General features: G+C 49.5%; 2 protein-coding genes across 5 annotated transcripts in view; one reads left to right on the top strand and one right to left on the bottom strand.

Annotated features, from left to right (window-relative positions):
• The window catches only part of ADAP1 (ArfGAP with dual PH domains 1), a 62,451-nt gene extending 54,483 nt beyond the window's left edge, over positions 1-7,968 (top strand). For all 3 annotated transcript variants that reach the window (XM_074597570.1, XM_074597572.1, XM_074597571.1), the window contains exons 7-11: positions 2,687-2,770; positions 5,095-5,157; positions 5,484-5,555; positions 6,010-6,238; positions 6,748-7,968. In XM_074597570.1, coding sequence (XP_074453671.1) covers positions 2,687-2,770; positions 5,095-5,157; positions 5,484-5,555; positions 6,010-6,238; positions 6,748-6,776 — 477 coding nt within the window. In that variant the 3' untranslated portion in view covers positions 6,777-7,968. The remainder of the gene's footprint in view (positions 1-2,686; positions 2,771-5,094; positions 5,158-5,483; positions 5,556-6,009; positions 6,239-6,747) is intronic.
• Positions 7,969-9,248: 1,280 nt separating this feature from the next.
• GET4 (guided entry of tail-anchored proteins factor 4) lies at positions 9,249-22,190 on the bottom strand. 2 transcript variants are annotated; one of them, XM_074597272.1, is made up of 10 exons: positions 21,901-22,190; positions 17,591-17,669; positions 17,101-17,182; positions 15,990-16,139; positions 14,187-14,325; positions 12,112-12,252; positions 11,952-12,027; positions 11,694-11,766; positions 10,475-10,586; positions 9,249-9,775 (listed from the first exon to the last, which is right to left on the bottom strand). In XM_074597272.1, exons 1-9 carry the CDS (start codon positions 22,053-22,055, stop codon positions 10,498-10,500), a joined length of 984 nt encoding a protein of 327 aa, XP_074453373.1. In that variant the 5' UTR covers positions 22,056-22,190; the 3' UTR covers positions 9,249-9,775; positions 10,475-10,497. The 2 variants fall into 2 exon arrangements, with proteins under 2 accessions (XP_074453373.1, XP_074453372.1); XM_074597271.1 differs by having other exon boundaries at positions 9,249-10,586.
• Positions 22,191-22,257: the final 67 nt, after the last annotated feature.

The raw sequence follows: 22,257 nt of genomic DNA, 5'->3' as shown, positions 1-22,257 counted from the left end.
GCAGCCGCTGCCGTGCAGGAGAGCTCAAAGGGCTCTTGGGCTGTCCACTATGTATGGAGTAAGAGAATTGACCTACAGTCATATTCGCAGGGGAACAAGATACCCAGGTTCCCACTCCAGACAGGGTTTTGGTTATGTTGCCAGCCATCTCCCACAGTTCAAGTGCGACTCATCACAACTCCTGCTGGTAGCCATGGCCAGGGGGGGAAAGGGGAGAAGGGGAGAGGGAAAAGGGGAGAGCACACCGCCACACGGCCGTTCAGTACTTGAAGAAAGACGGGGACAATTTTTTAGCAGGGCTTGTGGTGATAGGACAAGGGGTAATGGCTTGAAATTAAAAGAGGGAAGATTTAGACTATGTATAAGGAAGAAATTCTTTACTGTGAAGGGTGGTGAGACCCCAGCCCAGGTCGCCCAGAGAGGTGGGAGATGCCCCATCCCTGGAAACGTTCCAGGCCAGGCTGGACGGGGCTCTGAGCAACGTGATCTGGTTGAAGATGTCCCTGCCCATGGCAGGGGGTTGGACTAGATGGGCTTTAAAGGTCCCTTCCCGCCCAAACCGTTCTATGATTCTGTGCTCAGAGGTGAGCCGAGCCTCCAGGAAAGGCCAAGATCTTTGGATCTTCTCTGGACAAAATGCTCTTCCCCAGTGCTCCTCCTTTCCTGAGCCACACCGGGAGCTTTCAGACGGGAAGAGGGAGCATGAGGGATTGATCAGCAGCAGCGGAGCGGCTCGTTGCTTGGGCTGCAGGGATCGGTGAGCAGGAGTTACGGGGAGAAGAAATTCCGTTTTTATCTGGGGTTGTCAGTCTGAGAGTGCCGCGGCAATGTGGGTGGCTCCGGTCCAGGACGGAGACTGGAGGGCCACCAAGGTGGCATGCGGAGGGGGAGGCTGCGGTGGCACTGCGAGCAGGCCAGGAGGAAGCTGGGAGCCTGGAAAAGCCATTTGCAAAGGTGCAGGCAGTAGTTCATTTTCTGCGCGTGTGCAGGTACAGGTTTGTATAAAGAAAGGTGGTGGTGCCCCTTCCTCCAGCGATGGACGATCAATACTCGACTGCTGGAAGTCAGGGAGGGTTTCAACCTCTGCCTTTCTGCGGGGTAAAACCCTGTCTCACATCACGATCAAAGAGGACACCCATAGATATAGATATAGATATAGATATATGTATATAGCGCCATCAAGTTGGTGACAACGCAATATCAGCATTTGAGCCCCACAGCTCGTGGTTCATTATCCAGCCAGGTTTGGTCATCGTTAACTTCAGGAGCCCATTTCTCTCGCTGATCCTCTTCGTGCTGCTCTCTGGGGTCTGCTTAGCTGCGTAGGGTAGGAAAGCGAGCGAGCAGGAAGTAAAACCTCTGACAAGGTCAGAGTTTTCCAAAACACTGTTTCTGTATGTCCTCTGGGATTTTTTCCCCTTCGACTTGAAGGAGATTAACAAACCAGAGCATTTGAACTGCCAGAGGGTGGCTGTTTGCCACATTAGACCATTTTTGAGACACCCTCAATTCAGCTCCTTAAAACTGAGTTCACCAAAATTATACTTAAGAGCCCTTTTTTCCCCTCCCAATAATTTTTAAAGCATAAAAAAGTTTAAACGTTACTGAAGGCCGACTTCTACTTTGATGCCGTATTTCCTAGGCTCCAGCAGCCTCGCCTGAAAGGGCCGAGGGTGTTTATTTTAGGATCAATTCTGGCTCATTGAACCTGCCCCGATGTGTGAAGCTTCACTGGTGCTGCTGGCAGCCGGGTGGCTCAGCATCCGTCTGGCCGCAGCTCCGCGTCCCGGCGCCGGCAGCTCTCACTCCTCCCGTCCAACCTGCCCTTCCTTTGCCTTTAGACCACGGGGCAGTTTTCCGAGAGCTCCCCGTGCGCGGCACTTAAAATCGATGTGGCGTTTCTCGGTGAAACCTTCAAAAAGGCATCCGGTGCAGCACAACCTCCGTGGGGCTCACCAGGGCCAGGTGAATGGATGAGTTTAAAAACAAATACGTTATAAACCAGCTATTCCAGAAGGAAAAAAAAAGCCCACCTAAAAACCAGAGAGAGATTTCTGCCAAGGAGAGGTGGAAGTGCCAGAGCATCTGGGAATTGAGCTGGGACTCCGGGATCGCTGTGCCTGTCCCTAGAGGACTTGCAGATCTGACCGACAGGCTGGACTGCAAATATAAAGAGGTATTTGGCCGCTCTTTTAGCAAAACACTGGAATATGTTGCTAAGGCCTTCAAATTCGGGTGGAATTCAGGCGTTCCCCGCTCGTCCTGCCTGTGGCCGCGGAGGGGTGGGCAGCAGGGGGTGGGCAGGCTGCCGAGGTGGGGGGCTGCCTTTGCGCCCTCCGAGCGCTGTGTACGGGGTCAGACTCGTCCCCGGGCTCCACATCCCAAACGCTGATTCGATGCTGGTTTTGCCGGTTCAGAGACGTGCTGAAATCCCGCACCCCGGGGTGCTCGGTGGGGCTGCAGAGCTCCGCGCCTGGCCTGGAGCCTGGGCCAGGCTGGGTGTTCCCCGTCCTTCACACGTTTGCCGCTCTCTTTTGTGTCTGTACTTCTATTTTATTTTTTAGGGCTGCTGCTAAACTGCGCTCTGTCACTTGGGACAAAGCGGTGGGAGGGGTGAAGCGCAGCAGGACCACGTTGTTTCACGCGCAGACCGCGCCACTCACTACGCTTTTCTTCCTTTTATTAGGAAATCGTGGATTGGTTCAACGCCATCCGGGCAGCGCGGTTTCATTACTTACAAGTGGCATTCCCTGGAGCCAGCGATGTCGATGTGAGTTTTCCTGCATTTTTATTATTTTATTCCTCCCCACCCCCCCACCCCCGCCCCAGCTCCTTGCTCATTTTTAGCATCTTGTTGACCAGCTGGGAGGCTCAGGGAGCGCTCCGTCCGTCAGCGTGTCTGACGGTTACTGGGCTGAGATGGTGGTGGTGGGTGCGGAGCCCACGTCAGCATCTGCTGTCAGCATCCAGCCTCGGAATCCGCGTGCGCGCGTGTGTGTGTGTGTGTGTGTGTGCACACATTCACACCCGACGGGTGAGCCCTGCGCGTGAGTAACCCCAGCGCTGCCAGGCCTACGGGCGCCGTAAGCGTCTCTCTCAAAGGTTGTTGCCGCATTGTTAAAAGCTGGAAGGTAGAAAAGGTGAAGGCAAAAGCACGTCAGTGCTGTCCCCGAGCCCGCGGGGTGAGTTCCTGCGTGCAGGTCAATGCAGCCTGTCTTATGAATCTCTGTCTTGTATTTTCCGGGAGCTGGAACTGCTAATTGCGTTAGTTTTTGCTAATATAATAGCAGAGGCAGTATTAGCGCAAGCTGACTGTGCTGTAGCTGTGTAACGTCACCGGTTGGTGGTTACTCTCCGTTACCTCCTTGACTTTGTAGATTTTGCGATCTAATTGCATTCCCTGCCTTCTGTTAATTACCTGGGCGGGGGCCAGGGCCGGCTCTGGGCTGCAGGGTGGCTCCCACCCGCGGCACCCCCGGGGACCCTGAGCCAAAGCCTTCCCTTCCCACCGACATCGGCTGCCCCAAATCGTCCCCATCGCTGAGAGAAGGAGGGGAGGAGAAAGAGGAGCAGTCCCACGGCTGGGGATCCCTGGCACGAAGGACTTCAGACCATTTTCTGTTAAGAAAAAATGAAGAAATGGGCAAATATGAAAAAACCGTTAAGAGCAGCCTCTTAGTTACCCGGCTGTGGTACAGTCGCTGTGCAGCGTGTACGTTCCACGGTCACTTCTCCTCCTCTCCGTATCCTCTACTGCCAGTAAAGCTGGTTGGCACGTCTGAATCAAATTGCCCCAAAAAACCCCACAGCCCTTATTAGAGTTGCCATTTGTCCAGCAGCGGGTGAGGGGGTTGGTGCGCTCGCCCCCCGGCAGTTTGGGTGGGAGGTAAGCGATTTGTATTTTTACTTATCATCCCCTTCTCATCAGCTATTCCTTGGAGGAAACGGAGGAGTGTCATGTTTAGCGAGGTTTAATTTACGACCTTGAAATACGGAAAAACCCATCCTAGCGTTTGGCCCAGGGAGACCTCTGTGGAGACCGGGTTGTGTACGCGAGGTGGCTCCATCCTGGGGCTCGCCATCATTTGCATCTCATTTATGATTCCTTTACCCTGCCAGAGAGATGAAAAGGCATTAAATGGAAACCAGGCGCCAGGTTAAATGCAGTAGGGAGGTACAAATCGCTCACAGCACCCTAAGGATGTGCAGCTCCTGGGGATCCCTCTCCGAAGGATGCTGCGGTCCCATCTGCAGGGTGGAGGAACCTCTCTGACCTGAGGGTGATGAGCTCTTTGCTTAGCAAAGTGTCCTCAGCCCCATCCCGGGAGCCGAACGCCGGGGCTACGAAGGCTGCAGAGCCCTTCGCTGCCCACCATGGAGGGTCCAGGACGAAGATGCTCCCGGCTGCTGCGGAGCAGCTGTGCGATTCTTTGGGCTGGTGTATTTTGGGGTGTCCTTTGCCCTCGGCCAGAGCCGCCGGCGGGCAGAGCCGGGTGTTGCGGGCGTGCGGTTTGGCAAGCGGAGCCATCAATAACCTGCTTAAATGAAAGGCAGGAGCAGGGGCGGGGGGGGGGGAGGAGGAGGGGGGGCGTGTGGCCAGGTTTTGGGGGGACTCATCATCTTTCAAGAGGCTTTTAGAGGCATCTCCAAAGATCTCGCAGCGACTGCCTTGTTCTCACTGAGCAGCCTTAAAAATAGCCCCGGCGCTGGGGAGCTGTTGTCAGCAATATCTGCGGGGGGGTGGGGGGGGTGGTGCGCAGGCGGTGGCTGTTAACGAGGTTTTACAGGCAAATTGTACGGCATGAGGAGCTCCCGCTGCGGCTGGTGGAGGGGCTGCTCCCCCAGAGCTGACCGCTGGGGTGGGGTTTGGCCCCGGGGCTTCTCCTGGAGGCTGCCGGCCTGATGGTGGGAGCGCTCAAAGACGCTTCGTGGTCCTGCCCCCGCCTCGTCCCAGCGCTTTGGGGCAGTGGGGCCGGGTGGGCTGGGAGTGGGCTTCCCTTCCAGGGACCTCCCCAGCCCTGTCCCACACAGCTGGTCGCCCCCCGGCTCCCCCCATCTGACGCTGCTCTTTTCTCTCCTCTTCGGCTGCTCCAGCTGGTGCCAAAGCTTTCTAGAAACTACCTGAAGGAAGGGTACATGGAGAAAACGGGGCCAAAGGTAGGACCTACAGCGTTTCTGCAGTCCCTCTAAACACGAGCCTTGCCCTGTACGGGGCTGAGAAGGTTCCGCTGGTGACACAGACCCTCCCTTGCCGGGGAGGCGAAGCCTTAATGTCGTGAGTGCATTAATACGCCTTAAAAAAAGCCAGACTCACCTCACAGAGCGAACACCCCACCTCCCTGGTGGTGGCCCAGGAGCCGCCTGTCCCCAACCCCCCCAGCCCCCCGGGCTCCTCCGAGAGCCTCGGACCTCCTGGGCCGTGCCCGGTAGGCAAAGAGCTGCGCTGCTTTGGTGTGTAATCCGGAGTTTTTTTGCCTCTTCAGCAAACAGAGGGATTCAAGAAGCGATGGTTCACCATGGATGACCGACGGCTCATGTATTTCAAAGATCCCCTGGTAAGACGAAGGTGCCTGGGCTGTCTGCTGGGAATAATCAATAATAATGATGGTGATACTACTACTACCGATGATGATAATGATGATGATGATGAACATAATAATATGCAGTGAAGCTCAGGCTGGTGGGGGAGCCAAGAGGGCATGGAGCGGTCACTGCTGGGTGCATCTACCTGGGTTCAGCGTGCAGTAGCCCCATGCACAGATACTCGCCAAAAATGCTTTGGAAACCCCGTGGACCAGCTTCAACTTTTTCTGCGGCTGAATTGTGTGTCCCGGGTGTTGGTCCCGTGTCGTGGGTGCCCTGGGAGGAGCTGGAGCGGGGCTTTGTGGGGTGGCCGGTGCCGTCGGTGTTCAGCTGCTGCGTTTTGCTGGTGGAGCTTCTGGCTGGTGTGGGGTGAGCCACGTCCGGGCGCCCGTCCCAGTCACAGCCGAGCTCCCCGCTGTCCCCTAGGATGCCTTCGCCAGAGGGGAGGTTTTCATCGGGAGCAAGGAAAACAGCTACAAGGTCCTGGAAGGGCTCCCGCCATCCACGCAGGGAAACCACTGGCAGCACGGGATAACCATCGTCACCCCCGATCGGAAATTCCTCTTTGCCTGCGAGACGGAGGACGACCAGCTGGAGTGGATTACGACCTTTCAGAAAGTGATAAGCCGGCCCATGCTGCCTCAGGAATACGCAGGTGGGTTTGCTGGGGGGGGTGGGATTTCCCGGGTGCTGGAGGATGGGATGGATGGAGGGAATCAGGGATGGATGGAGGGGATTGAGGAGGGATGGGGGAATGGATGGAGGGGGGTCAGGAATGGGGAGGATGGATGGGGGAATTGGGGATGGGGGGCAGACGGATGGAAGGGGATGGATGGAGGGGCTCAGGGCTGGATGGAGGGGCTCAGGGATGCAGCAGCATCCCTCCCTTGCGCGAGCCCTTCCTCACCTGGGGAGGGTGCAGTCTGTCCCAGCAGAGAGGGGCTCGTGCTGGGAGGAGGAGGATGGTCTCCTTCCCTCTTCATCGCCTCTGGCATGATGTCCATGCTGCTGTAAGGATGCTCGGTCACCCAGTTATAGGGATAATCGGACCCAAGGAGCATCGGCAGGACAAGGACCATGCTCAGCGTGGGCCTGTGCCGGGCTGTGGCCGCCTGCCGGTCCTCGTCCGGCTGTTGACCCCCTGTCTCTGCTCTTCTCTTGCAGTGGAAGCCCATTTCAAACATAAACCTTAGCGGGGACTGGCTGGGCAGACCTGAGGAGTGAGCTTCTGTTTACAACACAACGTGGTTTTATTTGAAATGTTAAAAATAATGAAGAAGAATAATAATAACAGTAATAATAATAATAATAATAATACTTCCCTTTCCCCTCATCATTCACTTGATCATGTCAGAAACCAAGAAGGATGGCAGCGAAATGTCGGAGAAGATGCTGATCCAACCTGAAATTCGGCTCCGTGGCCGCTCCGCTGGGCGCATGGTCCCTGTCACCCCCGGAAGGGGTGTCACCCGGCCTCGGCGGGCTGGGGGAGACTGTTGCTGGCACGTCTCCGGGGGAGATGGGGCTTTTCCCCACGAGCTGCTCCATGGGGCTGGAGCTGGGCGTCCCCTGGCTCCCCGCCAGCCCTTTCCCTGGGGAGCGGGGTGTCCCTGAGCAGCGACGTCCCGGTGGGATGGGAAGGACCAACCTGGGAACAGCTGGGATGGTGACGTGAGGAATGACCCCATGGGGGGAGCAGTGGTGATGCTCTGCCCGGGCTGGGGGTCAAAGGGGGTTTAGAAACAGAGGAAATGAGCGTCGGTGGCCTCGTTACCTGCTTAATGCCCCCGCCCCAGCCCTGGGGCTCTGTGAGGGGATGGGGGACACCGAGCCAGGAGGTGACACCAGGGGAGCAAAGCTTGTGGGGTGGGGGCCCGGCTCTGCTCCCTGGGGTGCTCCTCTGTCATGGGTTTCACCCCTTTTTGGGAGCCCGGTTTTGGGAGGGGGGGGTGGGTTGAACTTTAGGGGCAGCGGTGCTGACAGGCACCGTAACAGCCCAGCCTGGCCCCGACGGCTCGCTGCTTCTCCGGAATGGTGGGTGCACTTTTTTTTTTCCCCCCAATAATTATCTTAATTTTTTTTTTTTAATTTTGTTTTTTTTCTGCCAAAAAAAAAAAAAAAAAGCTGCTTGAAGTGACGTTTCAGCGCTGTGTTGAGCACTGTAATTCCCGCGGGTGGGTGGGCTGGGACCTGTACGCCGCGTGCTGGATTTTTTTACCCAAACTTGAAATTTCCGGCCCCGGGTGAAGTCCCGTCCCCGTCCCCGCGGTCCGTCCGTTGGTGTGTGTACGCGAGAGCATCCCTGGGCTGTGTGCGTGCCGCCTGTCACTGCCGACACCACTCTGCTACTAAATGTCATTCCAACCAATAAATTATGATGTCCGAGCCGTGGCCGTGTGGTGCTGGGGCAGGGGAGGGACGGGGGGGGGCGGGTAAAAAAACCATCTGCAGACACGTAGGTGAGGGTGCGGGCAGGGCCCTGGGCGGGGGGGGGACGGGCACAGGACCCTGTGCACATGTGTACATATGGACCAGGTAAATACATTTCACGTAAACCACACACACCTATTTATAACATAATATACATTATACTTATTTGTGTATTATATAGCGTACAGCCTGTCTACTTTAGAGCGCGTACTCATGGCTTCTCTCTATGTGTGCACCCACGTACACAAAAGATACAGTCTTGGGACTATAGAAATAAATCGTTGGCTATTCAGCCACAACGCTGAACTGCGTAGCCGATAAAGGCGTAACACGGTACACGTGTGTGTGAGAGAGAGCGCGCTGAACAGAGATCATACGAGCACATGCCCGTGTACACGTAGCCGTCATCAGACATACACGTTTAACCTACAAAATACATAAGCTAAATGTATTTCATACAGGTGTCTGTGTATGGATAGAGATTTTTTTTTTATAATTGCAAATTTATAAAATATTTAATTATATATTACAAATATACACGTGCTTGCTTTTTATATAAGTATAAATTGTATAATTTATACATATACTTGTATTATAAATTTAAGAGAACTATATTGCGTATAAACACACATATATCCATATGCGTATGTCTATATTGGCCCCCAGTGGCCCTCAAACCAGGACAATACGTGTATGCGTAACTAGAGACAGGTAATTAACATTATTAATTATATATAATATAAAATATTATAATTTATGAATATGTATTTTAATAATATATAATTTTAATAACGTTATATTATAATACAATTGATAATTTTTTTATAAATATGTATTTTACACACATACTGTCACTCACTCACACTTAAAACCCCGGGCATGTCAAGCAGGGAGGGAGCAGGCCGGGCTCATTGTTTTTGTTTGTAGCTAGCTATAAAGATTGTGCGTGTGTGTAATTAATATTATAAATTATATGCAATAGTTAATTATAAATTATTATATACACAAAAGGCTGTTTCTATGTGTGTGTGCGTATATATTTTAATATCGGTTTTACACACACACACGTATGCTGTACACACGGCTGTCATTTGCAACTGCATTCCGTACCCGGAGCTGAACACTCAAACTCCCCGTCACCCGCCTCCGGAGGACACAGGACAGGGATGGGGGGAAATAGCAAAGAAAGCAAGATCTCCGCTCATAAAACTCTTCCAAAGCAGCAACATCACAGATCCTGGTATAAAGTGTTTATTTGAGACTTCACAATTAACACAAAGTCTTCCTGTCAATGCCTTTTCTTTTTCATACAGTCAATAAATTCGTATTAATCCCTCCCTCCCCCATGCATGATTGCTGTTTATTAATCTAAGCCTTTTTATTTTCACCGTGAAAAAATAAAGCGTTTCCCCACCCTTTCATCTGCTCACTGTACCACTGCCATCCGCCGTGCTGCGTTAAAGAGGAGGAGATGTCGAACGGCTATGCCTACCGCTGGGGGCGAAGTTACTCCATTATTTATTGATTTATTCTTTTTTACAGAAAATGTTAAATGAATCAATCACCCAAGAAAAATAAATATATCATAAAGAGCCAAAAGTTCTGCAGTATCCCTTTCCTTTACGCACAGCTGCAGTTCAAACACATACGTTGCTCGCGGCAAATCATTTCATGCGCTAGAAGGCCGACGCCTCGACGTATGGTTGTGAACTTGCGCTGAATCCGTTCCAAAGGAGTAGAGCCACGAGCCAAGTTTTCACACCTAGGCAAGAGAGATCCACAGGGAAGGCAATTACCTACGTTCCACTGATTGGCTTTTACCGCAGAGCGATTCAATCTTGTGCTTTTCAGGAGGTGTCGGCCGAGCACGCGCGTGCGCGGGGCCGGAGCCAGCCCGTGCGTGGAGCGAAAGGCCGCGGGAATGGCGTCCGTGCTACTCACACCAGCGGAAACCAGGTCTGGGTAACAACGTCTCTTGGGTGTGCATCTCAAATTAGGCTGCTTGGCTCGTCTCGCAGTTACTTTTGGCACCAGCCTCGCCAATACGTTATTCAATTGATCACCCTGCCTTTCGAGATCTTCCTTGGAGGCGGCAGAGGTCAAGGAGGCTTTCTCGTAACAAAGATGGTATCGAGTAGGCCGTGAAGTACAAGACCCATATTTATGCTTTATTCAATTACTGTGCAAAAGGGAATACTGCATCAGAAACCGTAGAAGACTATATTTTAATCAAAGTCAACAGCCGCTGTATTGGAAACCTGCTAACAATTGCTCCGATTGGTTCGTTTGGATACTTTTTGTTGGTTTCTTTCTTTTTTTACATAAATAATATAGACCGAACATTATAAACATTTCAGCAACCATTTCTAAAAGACCGGAGGAGCCCTTTTAGGCGCCAGGAAACAACTGCAGGATTCAAATTCCAAAACTGTCTTTGGAGTCATCGAATCACCAGACTTACACGCCACCCAGAGACAACAGCATTCAGTCGAGCTCGATGGGACTGCTATCTTCCTGACCATCTTCCGTGTCCTCATCTTCTCCAGTCCCCATCAGACTGTTTAAAAGATTTCCTAGAATAAAATACAGGACAGTCGAGATTGCCAATTTTACTTTCTCATCCTAAAAACTTTTAACTGTTCTCCTACCGTCCTGCTAAGCTGCAGATTTCAACAATGAAAAAATAACTTTTTTTTGTTTTTTTTTTTTGTTTGTTTGTTAGCAGAAGAGTCTCAGCAGGACATTAGCATTCGCTCCTTGGTTTCCATTCAGAGTTTATTGCTTTGGGAAGCTGTATTTTGATACTATTCCTTCTCTAAGAGTACACCGGAAAAACCCCGCTAAAGTCACAGACTTACGGGCTGTGGCTGCAGCACGAGAGGAAAGAAAAAACCCAACCAAGTGAGGCAAGGCACCTCCAGCCAGGAAACGGTCAAAACCCAGCAATGCCTATAAAGAACTCGTTGGAGGCATTTATGTGTTCTCCCTCGTTTATTCATTTTAAGATTGCTTGAAATACCGAAAAGCTGTTACTTACATATGGGATCTATGATGCTCATGTTTTTCACAAAATTTGGGTACCCGTGAATTGCTGTTTGCAGGTAAAGCTTCAAGTCCCTTTCCAAACAGAGAAACTTAGTTCTCAAGAAAATTCAATTTTACAGAAGTAATCCAGTCCAATTTGCTGACATTTTATTCAAGAGCCAGGAAATGCAGGCTGAATTTCTCTATTCCCTTTCACTTCTTGTAGAAGTGCAGTATTAATTTCAGAATTTTTACTTTGGGAGCATTCATTTTATACCAGCACTGGTTAGACTCTCCCAAAGTCCCAGACTTGACTTCAGGAAAATGCCGCCGACGTTTGAGGAAATGAAGCTTTAACACAAACAAGATTTTTCTTTACATTTGGAAGTTATACCGTAATGACAAAAATTATCTGTAAGAGTCATTTACATGCTTCTGCCCTTCTGAAAGATGGGAAGTCTACTAGCTTCACCCAATCGCTTTCACATGAAACCAGTTCATCTCGTATTCTACAGCAGGGGCTGTTTCTACAGGCTATGAAAAAACTGATACATTTGTTAGAACAAATTATCTGTTTCCAGCACAGCCTTTTTGTACAAGCCACTGCTCTGAGAAGACTGGTGGTGTCTGTAAACAATCATCAGCACAAACCTTACCTAGTAACCCTCCGTAGGACGATGTCTGCTTGGGCGGAACACCGAAGAAAAGCTGTCCTATTCTATCTAGGTACTGAAACGACACAAGGTGAAGAACAACGTCAGCTACTTCGTTTACAGGTGGAACCACTACGGGCAGCAGTCACACCGCACAAGCTAGATCAGACTCCTCTGTACCAGTCACAAAACAGGAGACAATCAGCTATTATTTAACTCATTCTGTAGGTTAAATCCTGTTTACAGCCACGAGTAACTCACCTCATTATACATGGGATCTCTTTTCAGTGAAGGTTGATACTGTTCACACAATACTGTAAATACTGTTAGTTTTCCTCTAGAAAGGAAACAACCAGAAATGTAACCCCAGTAACAAATGCAAAGGAAACCAAGAACAACATGAGGAAAATTCATACTGTACCCATCAACCGCCAACAACAGAAACCAGATGAAGTTTAGCAGTGGCTGAACAAAGGGCGGACCCTTTTCTATCGAGGGATGCTTCTGTGTGTATGTTGTGAAAACAACTGATGCGCTGGTCTTATTTTTTAAGCAGAGAAATCTGCAAAAGGAAACAGAACAGGGCAAGTTAAAAATAAAAGGTGGAGAAGTAGTTTTACATGCAGAAAGAGAAAGGGAAGCCAAATGCTCGACAGTCTGTACTTCATTTGCGCATAGAAACCATCTCAGGTTTAAAATGATGGCAAAAACTACCCGGCAGAGGTGCACATCTTTGACAATGGTTTGGCCATCAACTGAGGAAGGGGAAAATCGCTACTGAACTACATTGTGGAATAAGCGGGTTGGGAGGGAGAACTGACATTAAATATTAATTGAATGAGTTTAACCAAGATCTAAGCAGATTGTATACAGGAGGGTTACAAAAAGAGGGCATCAATTAAATCAAAATGTGGAAAGACCGGCCACTGCGTAATTCAAATTAAACCTGACATTGCATTTACTCGTCCAGAGTTTACTATGATGAGGTACAAACCTAATTAAAGACCTCTCTCCTGGCCCCATCCACTCCCAAACACATCTCCTTTCAGTATGTATCTGCCAGCGTCCGACGCCTCTGACATTCTATTAGCACTACCTCAAAATAACATGGCATCAGGATCACCGAGAAGTTTGACACACACGTCCAAAAGTCTCGTCATGAAGCTACCCTTTGAGCTCCCCAGCCATGGGGCAGCGGTTAACAGATCGACTTCCCAGCCTTTGTTCAGGTCCAGTTAATTTAACTGGCAATCTCTGCAAGTCCCATAGGCCTAACAAGAGACTTTATCTGGGACAAACGCTGTCGGCGAGCCCTGGGAAGGCTGCCACGAGCCGTCGCATTCTCGGTCGCAGGCTGGCCTCCAGTTCTGTACTCTCACACGCACAAGGGCACGGGGCTCTTCTGCCTTACTGCTGAGCAAGGACCTGCAATTATTTTCATTAGAGTACACACTGCTATGTAAGAGGATTTAGTACAGTATTTCAGATATAGGCCAGTAAAGGATGCAGCACTATTGCTGTATAAATACTGAAAAAATAATCTCTTACAGATACCTTCTCTCCAGAATTTCCCCCTCTCCAGAACAAAGCCTCATAAAATTGTTTAAGAGTCCTGCACATACTGGATTTCCATAAAGGATTTTCTACTGATCAAAATCACCGCAATCTGTATCAACCAGCTATGGAAAGCAGGACAGATCTGAGATGACAGCTCACTGCTGCCAAAAGAGAGACAGACTTGCTCTCACCTCCTCCCTCTCCCCCAACACCTACTCTCTCCCTGACTCCCTGCTGCACAGTCCTGTCTCCACCTCCTCCTCAGACTCCTCCGTGAGCCGCTTTCCCTGACTGAAGAAAGCCATCAGCTGATTAAACACAGCAAAATTGGCTTTGTCAACCTTAATTGCACATGAGCTCTGCAAAGGCACATCAGAGCTTGCACTCCCACCTTCTACAAAATAAATGCCCAAGTAAATGAAAGCCACTAGCAACTGTGTCAAACCCAGAACCGTCGCACTGCTGCTCACGGACCAGGGTGACCCAAGACAAGTTGTCTCTTAGGACAACGAGCCAGAGAGCAAGTACTACACTAAAGGTAAATATAGACCCTGCTTAGGTCCAGTCTTGGTAAGGACGTCAAGGTAAGCCCTAACTAGACATAAAGTGGTGTTAACAACGCTAAGAATTGTGCTTTCGGGGTCAAACAGATTACATTAATTCTTCAGGCAATTAACATGCTTTCAGGTTTGACCTGAATGTGTTATTTGTTCCTCTCTCTCTCCAGTCTGACCAGTTCAACACACCGGGTTTGAGATGGTTTTCTCATGTTGTTACCACACAAAGTGAGTTTCAGAAGCTCTGGCCAGTTTCACAGTTTCTTTTGAAAAGGATGCATGGTTAACACCTACAGTTATCATGATTAAATTAGACTGGCCCCAAACACAGTGTCATGTCAGCAAAACAGTAAAAAAAAAAAAAAAAAAGTTAAACACCTACTGTAGTACTGCCTGTGCTACAAACATGTCCACCTCACTGCGATATCCCCTGGACGAGGAGTATTCTACCAGCATATTTGCACATCCTTCGCCATCTGTAGAGTGCAAGAAGTGATACCGAGATTCACTATAGTTTTGCTCTATAAAAGGAAAAAGAAAATGGCTTTTAAGAAATCGGTTCATCATACCTGAATGTAAAAACAAATTTGTTAGGCTTGTATGCTACAGCTGGTAAAAGGACAAGAGCTACACACACGGTATATAAACAAGACAACTAGCAAAAAGAGAGGAGGCTTTTTCCTTTATAAGTTACAGACAATTTATAAAGGGAGATAATAAATATGTTAACCTAAATACATTTGATTTAGATACAGTTTGTTCAATGCAACCACAAAACACAGCTACCACCGGGACAAACAGCGTGAGCTGCAGTGCTCTCATGTTATCTAACCGCACGTTGCCACTTCGTGTGCTATCACCACCAGTGCTGAGGAGGAGAATCAAGAACTTCCATATTAGACCATGCGCACCAAGAAGTCAAACAGCACCTTCAGCGTCCTTCTCTCTAAGTGCACAGAAAGAAGGCATTTCCTATTTTTAGCCTAGCCCACTCTCGCTATCAAAATTAAAATTGCTTCCATATGCTGAACAGCAATTGTACGGGAAAAAAAGGTGTAAGAAGTGGCAATGACTTGTTAGAACTTAACTTGAAGCAAAGCATCACGCAAAATCACTGCAATGACAAATCAAAACTGGACAGCTGCTGATTTTTGGAATTTAAAAGCTTTGTTTTAAAAATCTGAGCCTTTTTTGATGAAAATCTCAAAAACTCCAGACTAAGAAAACGTACACATTTTGCTCTTCAAAAGAACAGTGAGCAGATGGCTACAAAACGGGGATTTTTACTTTCAGAATGCAACATTTCTTATCCTAATCTTGTCTCAGCTTCTAACTTAAACGCTCTGAGGAAAATCCGCCCTTTCTGGCTGGCAGCAGCCATCAAGCTAACATAAGTCCCACGAGAACAGCTACAGGATTGCATATGACACGCAGAAAGGCAACAAGCTGGAATGTTGACCATTGGGTCAGGACTGTTACATGAAACCACTATCACCGCTTTGCAGCTACTGAAAAATTTGAAATAAACAATCATCTTGCAGAGTTATTAATTCACAAGAAACCACAGAAGAGACGGCATTTATTCAACTGCTCTCACTCACGTTTGTTATGTTTTGAACACAAGACTTTAAAACTGGCTATCATCCACAATTAAAATAATTATTCAGTGCATTTTTGGATTCTCTTACATCCCATCACAAGTAATAAAATCCCACATAAATCAAAGGCCACGACACTCATTCTGGAATAAGCCTGCTGATCATCGTCTCAAAAAGTACCCAATTACACATCCAAAGACTGTTTTGGATGCTAGGTGATGTATTTCGATCTTTGTCAGGTTTATCCAGGATTCAAAAATAAAACAAACAGGATAGAACAGCTTTGTGCCCCAGCAATTTTCCTCCTAATGACTCAATCAAACTACCTCAAGGTCTAAAGGATCAACCTTCCTTTTACAGAGAGCTTTATAGCAGTTGTGTTTTGGGTTTTGCACTACAGCCCCAGGTTTTTTTTTTTTATTAGTAACGTTAGGCTGAAGTTACTGCAAAAATCAGGTAATAGCAGAACCCAATCAACCATATCCATCTCAGCTTCCTTAGATTATTTTCAAAATAGATCTCTTACAATATCATACTTTCAACACTTTCAAAACAAAACACAGAAAAGCCAGGGGTTTTTTTCTTACCTTTCCACAGGGTAATTGCTAGTAACTGGTGTAGTTTTGGATGTCCAAGTTTTCCTGATCCCCCGCTAGACCATTTTAGTGCTCTGGATACGAAAGCCACTCTTTCCGGAGAATTTGGATCCATTAAACTAAACAATTTAGCCAAGTTTTCTAGAAGCAATAAGATTCACAAATATTTAGCATTAATAGCAATAGGATGAACCGCTGGTTCTAGTGCATCTTTAAGCTCCAACATGAAAGTGACAGTGATAGTGTGTATTTAAGGTCCCCTAACGGGCCTCCATAAGCCCCCTTAAAGAAGAGTGACTTTGAACTTGAGACACTTCTCATACAGCAAGCCAATCTTGCATCTATCAGCCAGCAATACTCCTATGACTCCCCCAGAGCCCAAAGCTGTGCCTTGCAGCCAGCTGGTGACAGCTTCCCCATCTCATCCTTTGGGACAGGACATCCCAGAGCACCACGCAGTTCCAAGGAGCAGGAAAGGCTGCAGGTTATGGGACTGCTTGCCATTCACAGGGCGAGGGACAGAGGGCTGCAGTTCAGAGGAACACCACCAGATCATAGATGGGACACAAAATGTCAGAGCTGATCTAAGTAAACAAAGAACAGCCTCAGTCTGTCTGTCTCCATCCATAGGTGGTTAACAGGAGTGGTTCACCCACGCTGCAGCAGTGGTCTGGCCAGGCAGCTCTCAAGAAGGTCTCCCTGAATTGCCTGCTTACCAAATCTCACAGTCAAACAAGAAAAATTCCCTTGTGAACAGATGAATCACAAATAATGTGACACTACCACACTGCTGGGGTGTGACACCACCATCCACCAAAGCCCTGGGACATCAATGACCGTGCAGACAATACATTACTGCTGCATCGAGGAACGGACAACGCCACAACACACCGATGTTTGTTCTAAGCATGCCAAAAAAGTTATTGGGAATCCATTCATCTCTAATAAAGTCTTCCCCCATCCATTTCTATGCTGAAGGTAACTCTTAGCCACATGGGAGGGCATACAGGAAGGATTTCAGGTTTCGAGACTGTTAACAACAGTCACCGTGAAGTGAAAGCACACCTGAACACCATCAAACCGAGCGCAGAGGTCACCTCACCTAAAAGGTCATCTGCTACTTTTGCATCCGATTTCTCCAAAGACTCCAAAACCAGCATGGACAGATCCGCAGCACTGTTTTGCTACAAAACAGACACATACTGGTAGTGATGAACATATCAGCACATAAAAGAAAACACCAAGCAGAATTTTGTCAGAGGCAGATTTAATACTTTTATCAACATCTACAGCACAGTATCAAGTCTCAGCCTGTCATTATAAAAAAATTATAATAATTTAATGGCATGAAAAGAGAAGCCTCCAGGAAAGCAAAACAGACATGGTTACTATTATTGTTTGGATGCCCACAAACACTTCTGCTTTATGTTCCAGCTTGGCATAATCCTTCTTTGTGGAGAAAGGCTCAACAAAGAGATAAAAGATTACAAAGCAATTACCCCAAATGTTTACCATAGAGAATTTACCATTCACCTCTCAAAACCTTGGAATAACACCCCCACCCAAACCCACACACGAAACGAGTGACTTACCTGGTTATGGCTGAAGAACAGCAAAGCCCCTGAATACATTAGTTCTCTTGCTTCTGCGTGTTTTCCTTGTGACATATACCTGAAAACAACATCAAAGCCTTGATAAAAAGTATCACTAAATAAGTTGCGTACACTTAAAGTTACTTACGTTTAAAGATTGCTAAAATTTAAAATAAAGGCAATAAGGGATGTATTTTTAAATCAGGTTAGTTTCAACAATGACGTAACTGTAAGCTACAATTTGTTTTCTGCTCCAGGCTTGATGGAATGCAAGCACAGAGTATAAGAATGAAAAATGAGAGCTTCAAACCTGATTTGGGCTGAAACAAAGAAAAGTAAATGATCCCAGGAGTTCACCTGAGCAAAAGATGCCAACGCACTGAATGACATCGCTCAGACCGTCACATCAGAGCCTTTACCAAAGCCATCACAGTGACAGTTTTTGGAACACTCCCTGGACAGCACGCTCCCCCGGTGCTGCCCCAGTGACTCCAGTCCTCTCCTCACCCATGGCTCCTTTCCACTGGTTTAACTCTCTGTGACCACTACTGCTCTCTGCCAGGGGATGTCAGCCACATACTGGTCCTCTGCTGAACCAGAATAACTTGTCTCTGATGGGCTCCAGTAAGACAAAAAGAGCCAGCAAGATCTACCGTGCAACACTTCACAGAGTCACCAATTCATAAAAGAAACAAGTCTGGGCTCTCAAATATTATTCTTCAAGACACACCTGATGCAGCTTCCACCTGCCTTGCTTAAGAGTGAATCAAGAAATGAAGAATAAAATAACTTGCTCCCAATGGTTCCCTCAAGAGCGGGAGCCTCTTACCACGGTGCTGTGACCGCAGCCTCCTGCACACCACCACTATTGGTAACTAAGGGTCTTGGGTAGTCACATCTCCAGAATATAAATGCAGCATTTCCTATAAAAGCAGTTAAGGTGTGGCAGCAGATAGAGTTTCCAACTTCCATTTCTCTTAACTGCTTCTCCGAATGTCTGAGTAGTTAATAACAACAGCTTATATCAAAAAGATAAGACTCCAGTTCTCCCACACTGCTTTAGTATCTGCAATATTCGTTTTGTCCTCTACGACACCTGGCCGTGCCGTGCCCCTGGTTCCCCGCTCTCTGCTCCTGCAGCAGCTGGGTCCCCCAAAGAGCAGACCCGATGCATGAGCGTCCCCATGGGTAACAGTGAAGGGTCGGTGGACCCAGGAGTGAAGCAGTCTGGGAGCGGTGGGACAGTGTGGGCACGGAGGGATCACACTAACCCCAGGGACAACGCTGGATCCCAAAAGCTCTTGTGCTGTGGGTGAGACTCCTGTCACACGTGGCAGCCCCAGGGACAGGTCCTACTGGTACAATCAGATCGGACAACAAACAGGGGAGGAGACAGTCCTCCCATCCTGCTCATCGTCTTCCAGAAACCCCAAGGTCTTTCATCCAAACCAGCAGAACTGTAATAACGGATGGCATGAGGGTGGGTTTTTGGAATAAGTAGACTCAGCAATTGAGACTTGCAATCACCATAGCAAATGCTTCGCACGTTACTTAAACGGATCAGCAGCTCCAACATTTTTATAGTTGGCTTCACATGCAGGTTTGCCTCTCAGGCATTTGACTCCGAAACTCAGTGTGGATCCCCTTCCACAAGTTCTACTTCCAGTAGATTCACAATGCTACTTGGGAGCTCTTAATCTGGGAATTATTATAGCAGATACTAAAAGACGCTGGAAACAGCTTTACAATATAAAATACATTTAAAAGAGGTGGCGTGCTTTTTTAAAAAGAACTTTTATTTTAAAAGTTTTTTTAATAAAAATAAATATTCATGACATCAATCTAAATGGCATTTAGAACAAGAGAAATCCTGGAACGGATTACTCATACCAGAAAAAGTACCTACAAGCATCAGGAAAACAGATGCCAATGTAACTACAACAGGGATGTTAAACTTGGAAGTTTGACTCTGTCACCAAATCCTAAACAGAGCAGAGCTCAATGCAGCCAGCCCCTACAGCACCACCCCGGCACCAGCACCCCTGTCCGGAGGAGCCCGGGACTCGCTGCTCAGGGTCAGGCAGGAGCAGCAGTTTCCCACCTGCTCCCTGGATGAGAGGGAGGGATAAGAAGCCTGCAGGAGGCAGGCTTATGGTAATCTTTCCTCCTCCGCTGCTTCCCCTCCTCCACCCTCACATGTCTCAGTTTATGACTTCTGAAGCTCCGAGTCAGGATTTCAACTTTAATACGCAACTCATGACAGAACAGACTAATGTTTTACAGGCTGCTGTTGTTTACAACAAGTAAGCACTGGCTGTCCCAACTACAATTCTGCAGCTGAGATCATCTCACTCCGTGTTAACATGTCTCTGGAAAACTGCTGACATGTAACATACATTTTACAGAGGACAGGCAAGACTATCCAGGACTCTTTTTTGGCCTCAGTGACTCTCCAAACAAATTTCACAGTCTTATTACATCTTTTTGCCTAGAAGGAAACCTTCTTCCTAGCTATGCAAATGTCACCTTTTCATTTAATTGAGAAACTCCTTTCTACTGCATTTAAAATGGAAAAGGCAGGATCTTTGATTCTAAATTAATTCAGGGTGGCTTAAGCAAAGTATGTGAGTTAATACATTCAGAAGACTGGATGAGAAGTGACCTGCTGAGCCAAGCCATCTTCCACCACCGCAGCCATCACATCACATAATCCTTACTATAAAATAGGCCATGCTTTGTCTTAAATTTAGATTTATTCTCAAATACAATTTAAGTCTTAAGGCCTAGACGGTGCCCTCGCTGATCCCATCAGAAGGCTATGGCAGAACATAACTACTTTAATTTAATGGTGCTCAGTACACAGGGCAGGGCAGGCTGCCTCATGCACACTGGCAGCAGAAGTCGGTTACGCACCAAGGACCCTCTTCCCCACATGCCTGGCTGCTGTTCTTCTGTGGATGCCCACGGGCCCGCTCCCACTCCACCTCCGAGGAGCTCCGGGGACAGGAGACACACGCGTGAGGCACCCAGACTCAGAAGGCAGTTTTCCCACCTGCCCTCCCCCAGCAGAACCTCAAGCGAACAAAGTTGGGACCATCCAAGGAAGCCTTGGAAGAAATACCTTATTCTGTGCTCCTGCAAGCAAGGCTCTACACAGAATGGCCTAGGTTGGAAGGGACCTTTAAGATCATCAAGCCCAACCGTTAACCCAACGCTGCCAAAACCACCACTAAACCATGTCCCTCAGCATCCTGTCTGCGCACCTTCGAAATACCTCCAGGGATGGTACATTTTAAATTTTGATGAGAGAAAGGGTGACCACTGCAGTGGATGTGAAAAATAAAAAAAAACAAATCTAAAAAATTTTTGCAATAAAAATACGGTTTCTTATGACATCACAGGCAGTAGTGATATTTCTGGGTAAATGCCTAGGCCTGCTCTACTTAGTCATTGCCACGCACACAAATACTACATCAACCAGAATCTTTTCTAATAAAACTCCTCTGTGCAGGCGACTCCTGCCCCTCCGAGAGCTGCCCCTTCCTCTGAGCAGTCCCACAGGGTGGACACTGTGCAGCCCCGCTCCCTGGCTGAGCATCAGCCCAAGACCTTCAAACCCTGAAAAGGTTTTTAAACCCACCCGGCAGCCAGGCTGATGCCTAACACAAGCCGAGGCCGCTAGGAAGGCCCGAGGAGCTCCTGGAAGGCCCCGGCGCCGGGGGAGGCGGTGGGCCCAGCCCCGAGCCTCAGGGGACGGTCCGGGAATGACGAGGGGCTCACTCCAGCCCCTCGGGCCTCCAAGGGACGTTTGGGGACGGGGGGGCGAAATTTAGCTCTGTCCCTGACGGCGTCAAGTACGACGCGACGCGGCCCCCGCACAACGCGGGCCGGCGCCCTCCCGAGCCGGGCCCCCTCCCTCAGCCGGGCCGGGGTTCACCTTCAAACCCCGACGAGCGGCGGCTCCCCGCGCCGCCCCCCAGCCCTCCCGCGCAGCCGCCGCGCCCCTCGGCGGCGGCCGGACCAGGGGGAGCGCGGAGCGAGCGGGGAGGCGGCGGGAGCGCCCCGCTGACCGCCCACTGCCCCCAGGCTGGGCCCGGGCCCAGCTCGCCCTACCCTCCGCGGCACGGACCCGCCCCACCCCGCCCCCCCGCGGCCCAACGAGAGAGCAGAAGGCGGAGATGGGCGGAAGCGGCGGCCAATGGGGCGCGGGGCGTGTGCGCGGCGGCAGGGCCGGGTGCGTGGGAAGGCTCTGGAAGGCCGTGCCGGGGGGGGGCGGGGAGGACAGGGCGGCGGGCCGCGCCAGGCCCTACCTGAAGAAGAGCGTCCGGTACATCTGGTGCGCCTCGTAGTAGTCGCCCTTCTCGACGCTGGCCCGCAGCTTGCCCTCCACGCGCTGCACGCCGCCGCGGTTCCTGCCGCCGCCTTTCGCGGCTTCCTGCTCCGCCGCCATGATCGCCGCCGCCATCAGCGCGGAGGAGGGAGGGGACGGGGGGGCGGGGGGACGGGACGGGGCGGAGGGCGCAGGCGCAGGGGGCACGGCAGCGGCCGCGCGCCCGGCTTCCGCCCGCTGCGACGGCGGCCGGCGAGGGCCAGGCGGGGCGGCGTCACGTGATGGGGGAGGGACCCGCCCGCCTCCCCTCAGGAGAGGGCGGGAATGGGGGTAATTA

This window comes from Larus michahellis, chromosome 8 (genome assembly GCF_964199755.1).
Source record: "Larus michahellis chromosome 8, bLarMic1.1, whole genome shotgun sequence".
NCBI classification, from domain to species: domain Eukaryota; kingdom Metazoa; phylum Chordata; class Aves; order Charadriiformes; family Laridae; genus Larus; species Larus michahellis.
Note: the sequence above shows the minus strand (reverse complement) of the source record. Positions and strands in the feature narration are given on the sequence as shown.

Bases quoted from the DNA above. Each gene is read 5' to 3' on its own strand.
- GET4 (XM_074597271.1), bottom strand. From the start codon at position 22,055: ATGGCGGCGGCGATCATGGCGGCGGAGCAGGAAGCCGCGAAAGGCGGC. The intron at 12,253-14,186 runs GTAGGTGTTTAA...TTCCTTTTGCAG, and splicing joins GTAGCACAGGCAGTACTACA to ATTTCTCTGCTTAAAAAATA. The intron at 10,587-11,693 runs GTAAGGTTTGTG...ATTTTATTCTAG, and splicing joins GTCCTACGGAGGGTTACTAG to GAAATCTTTTAAACAGTCTG.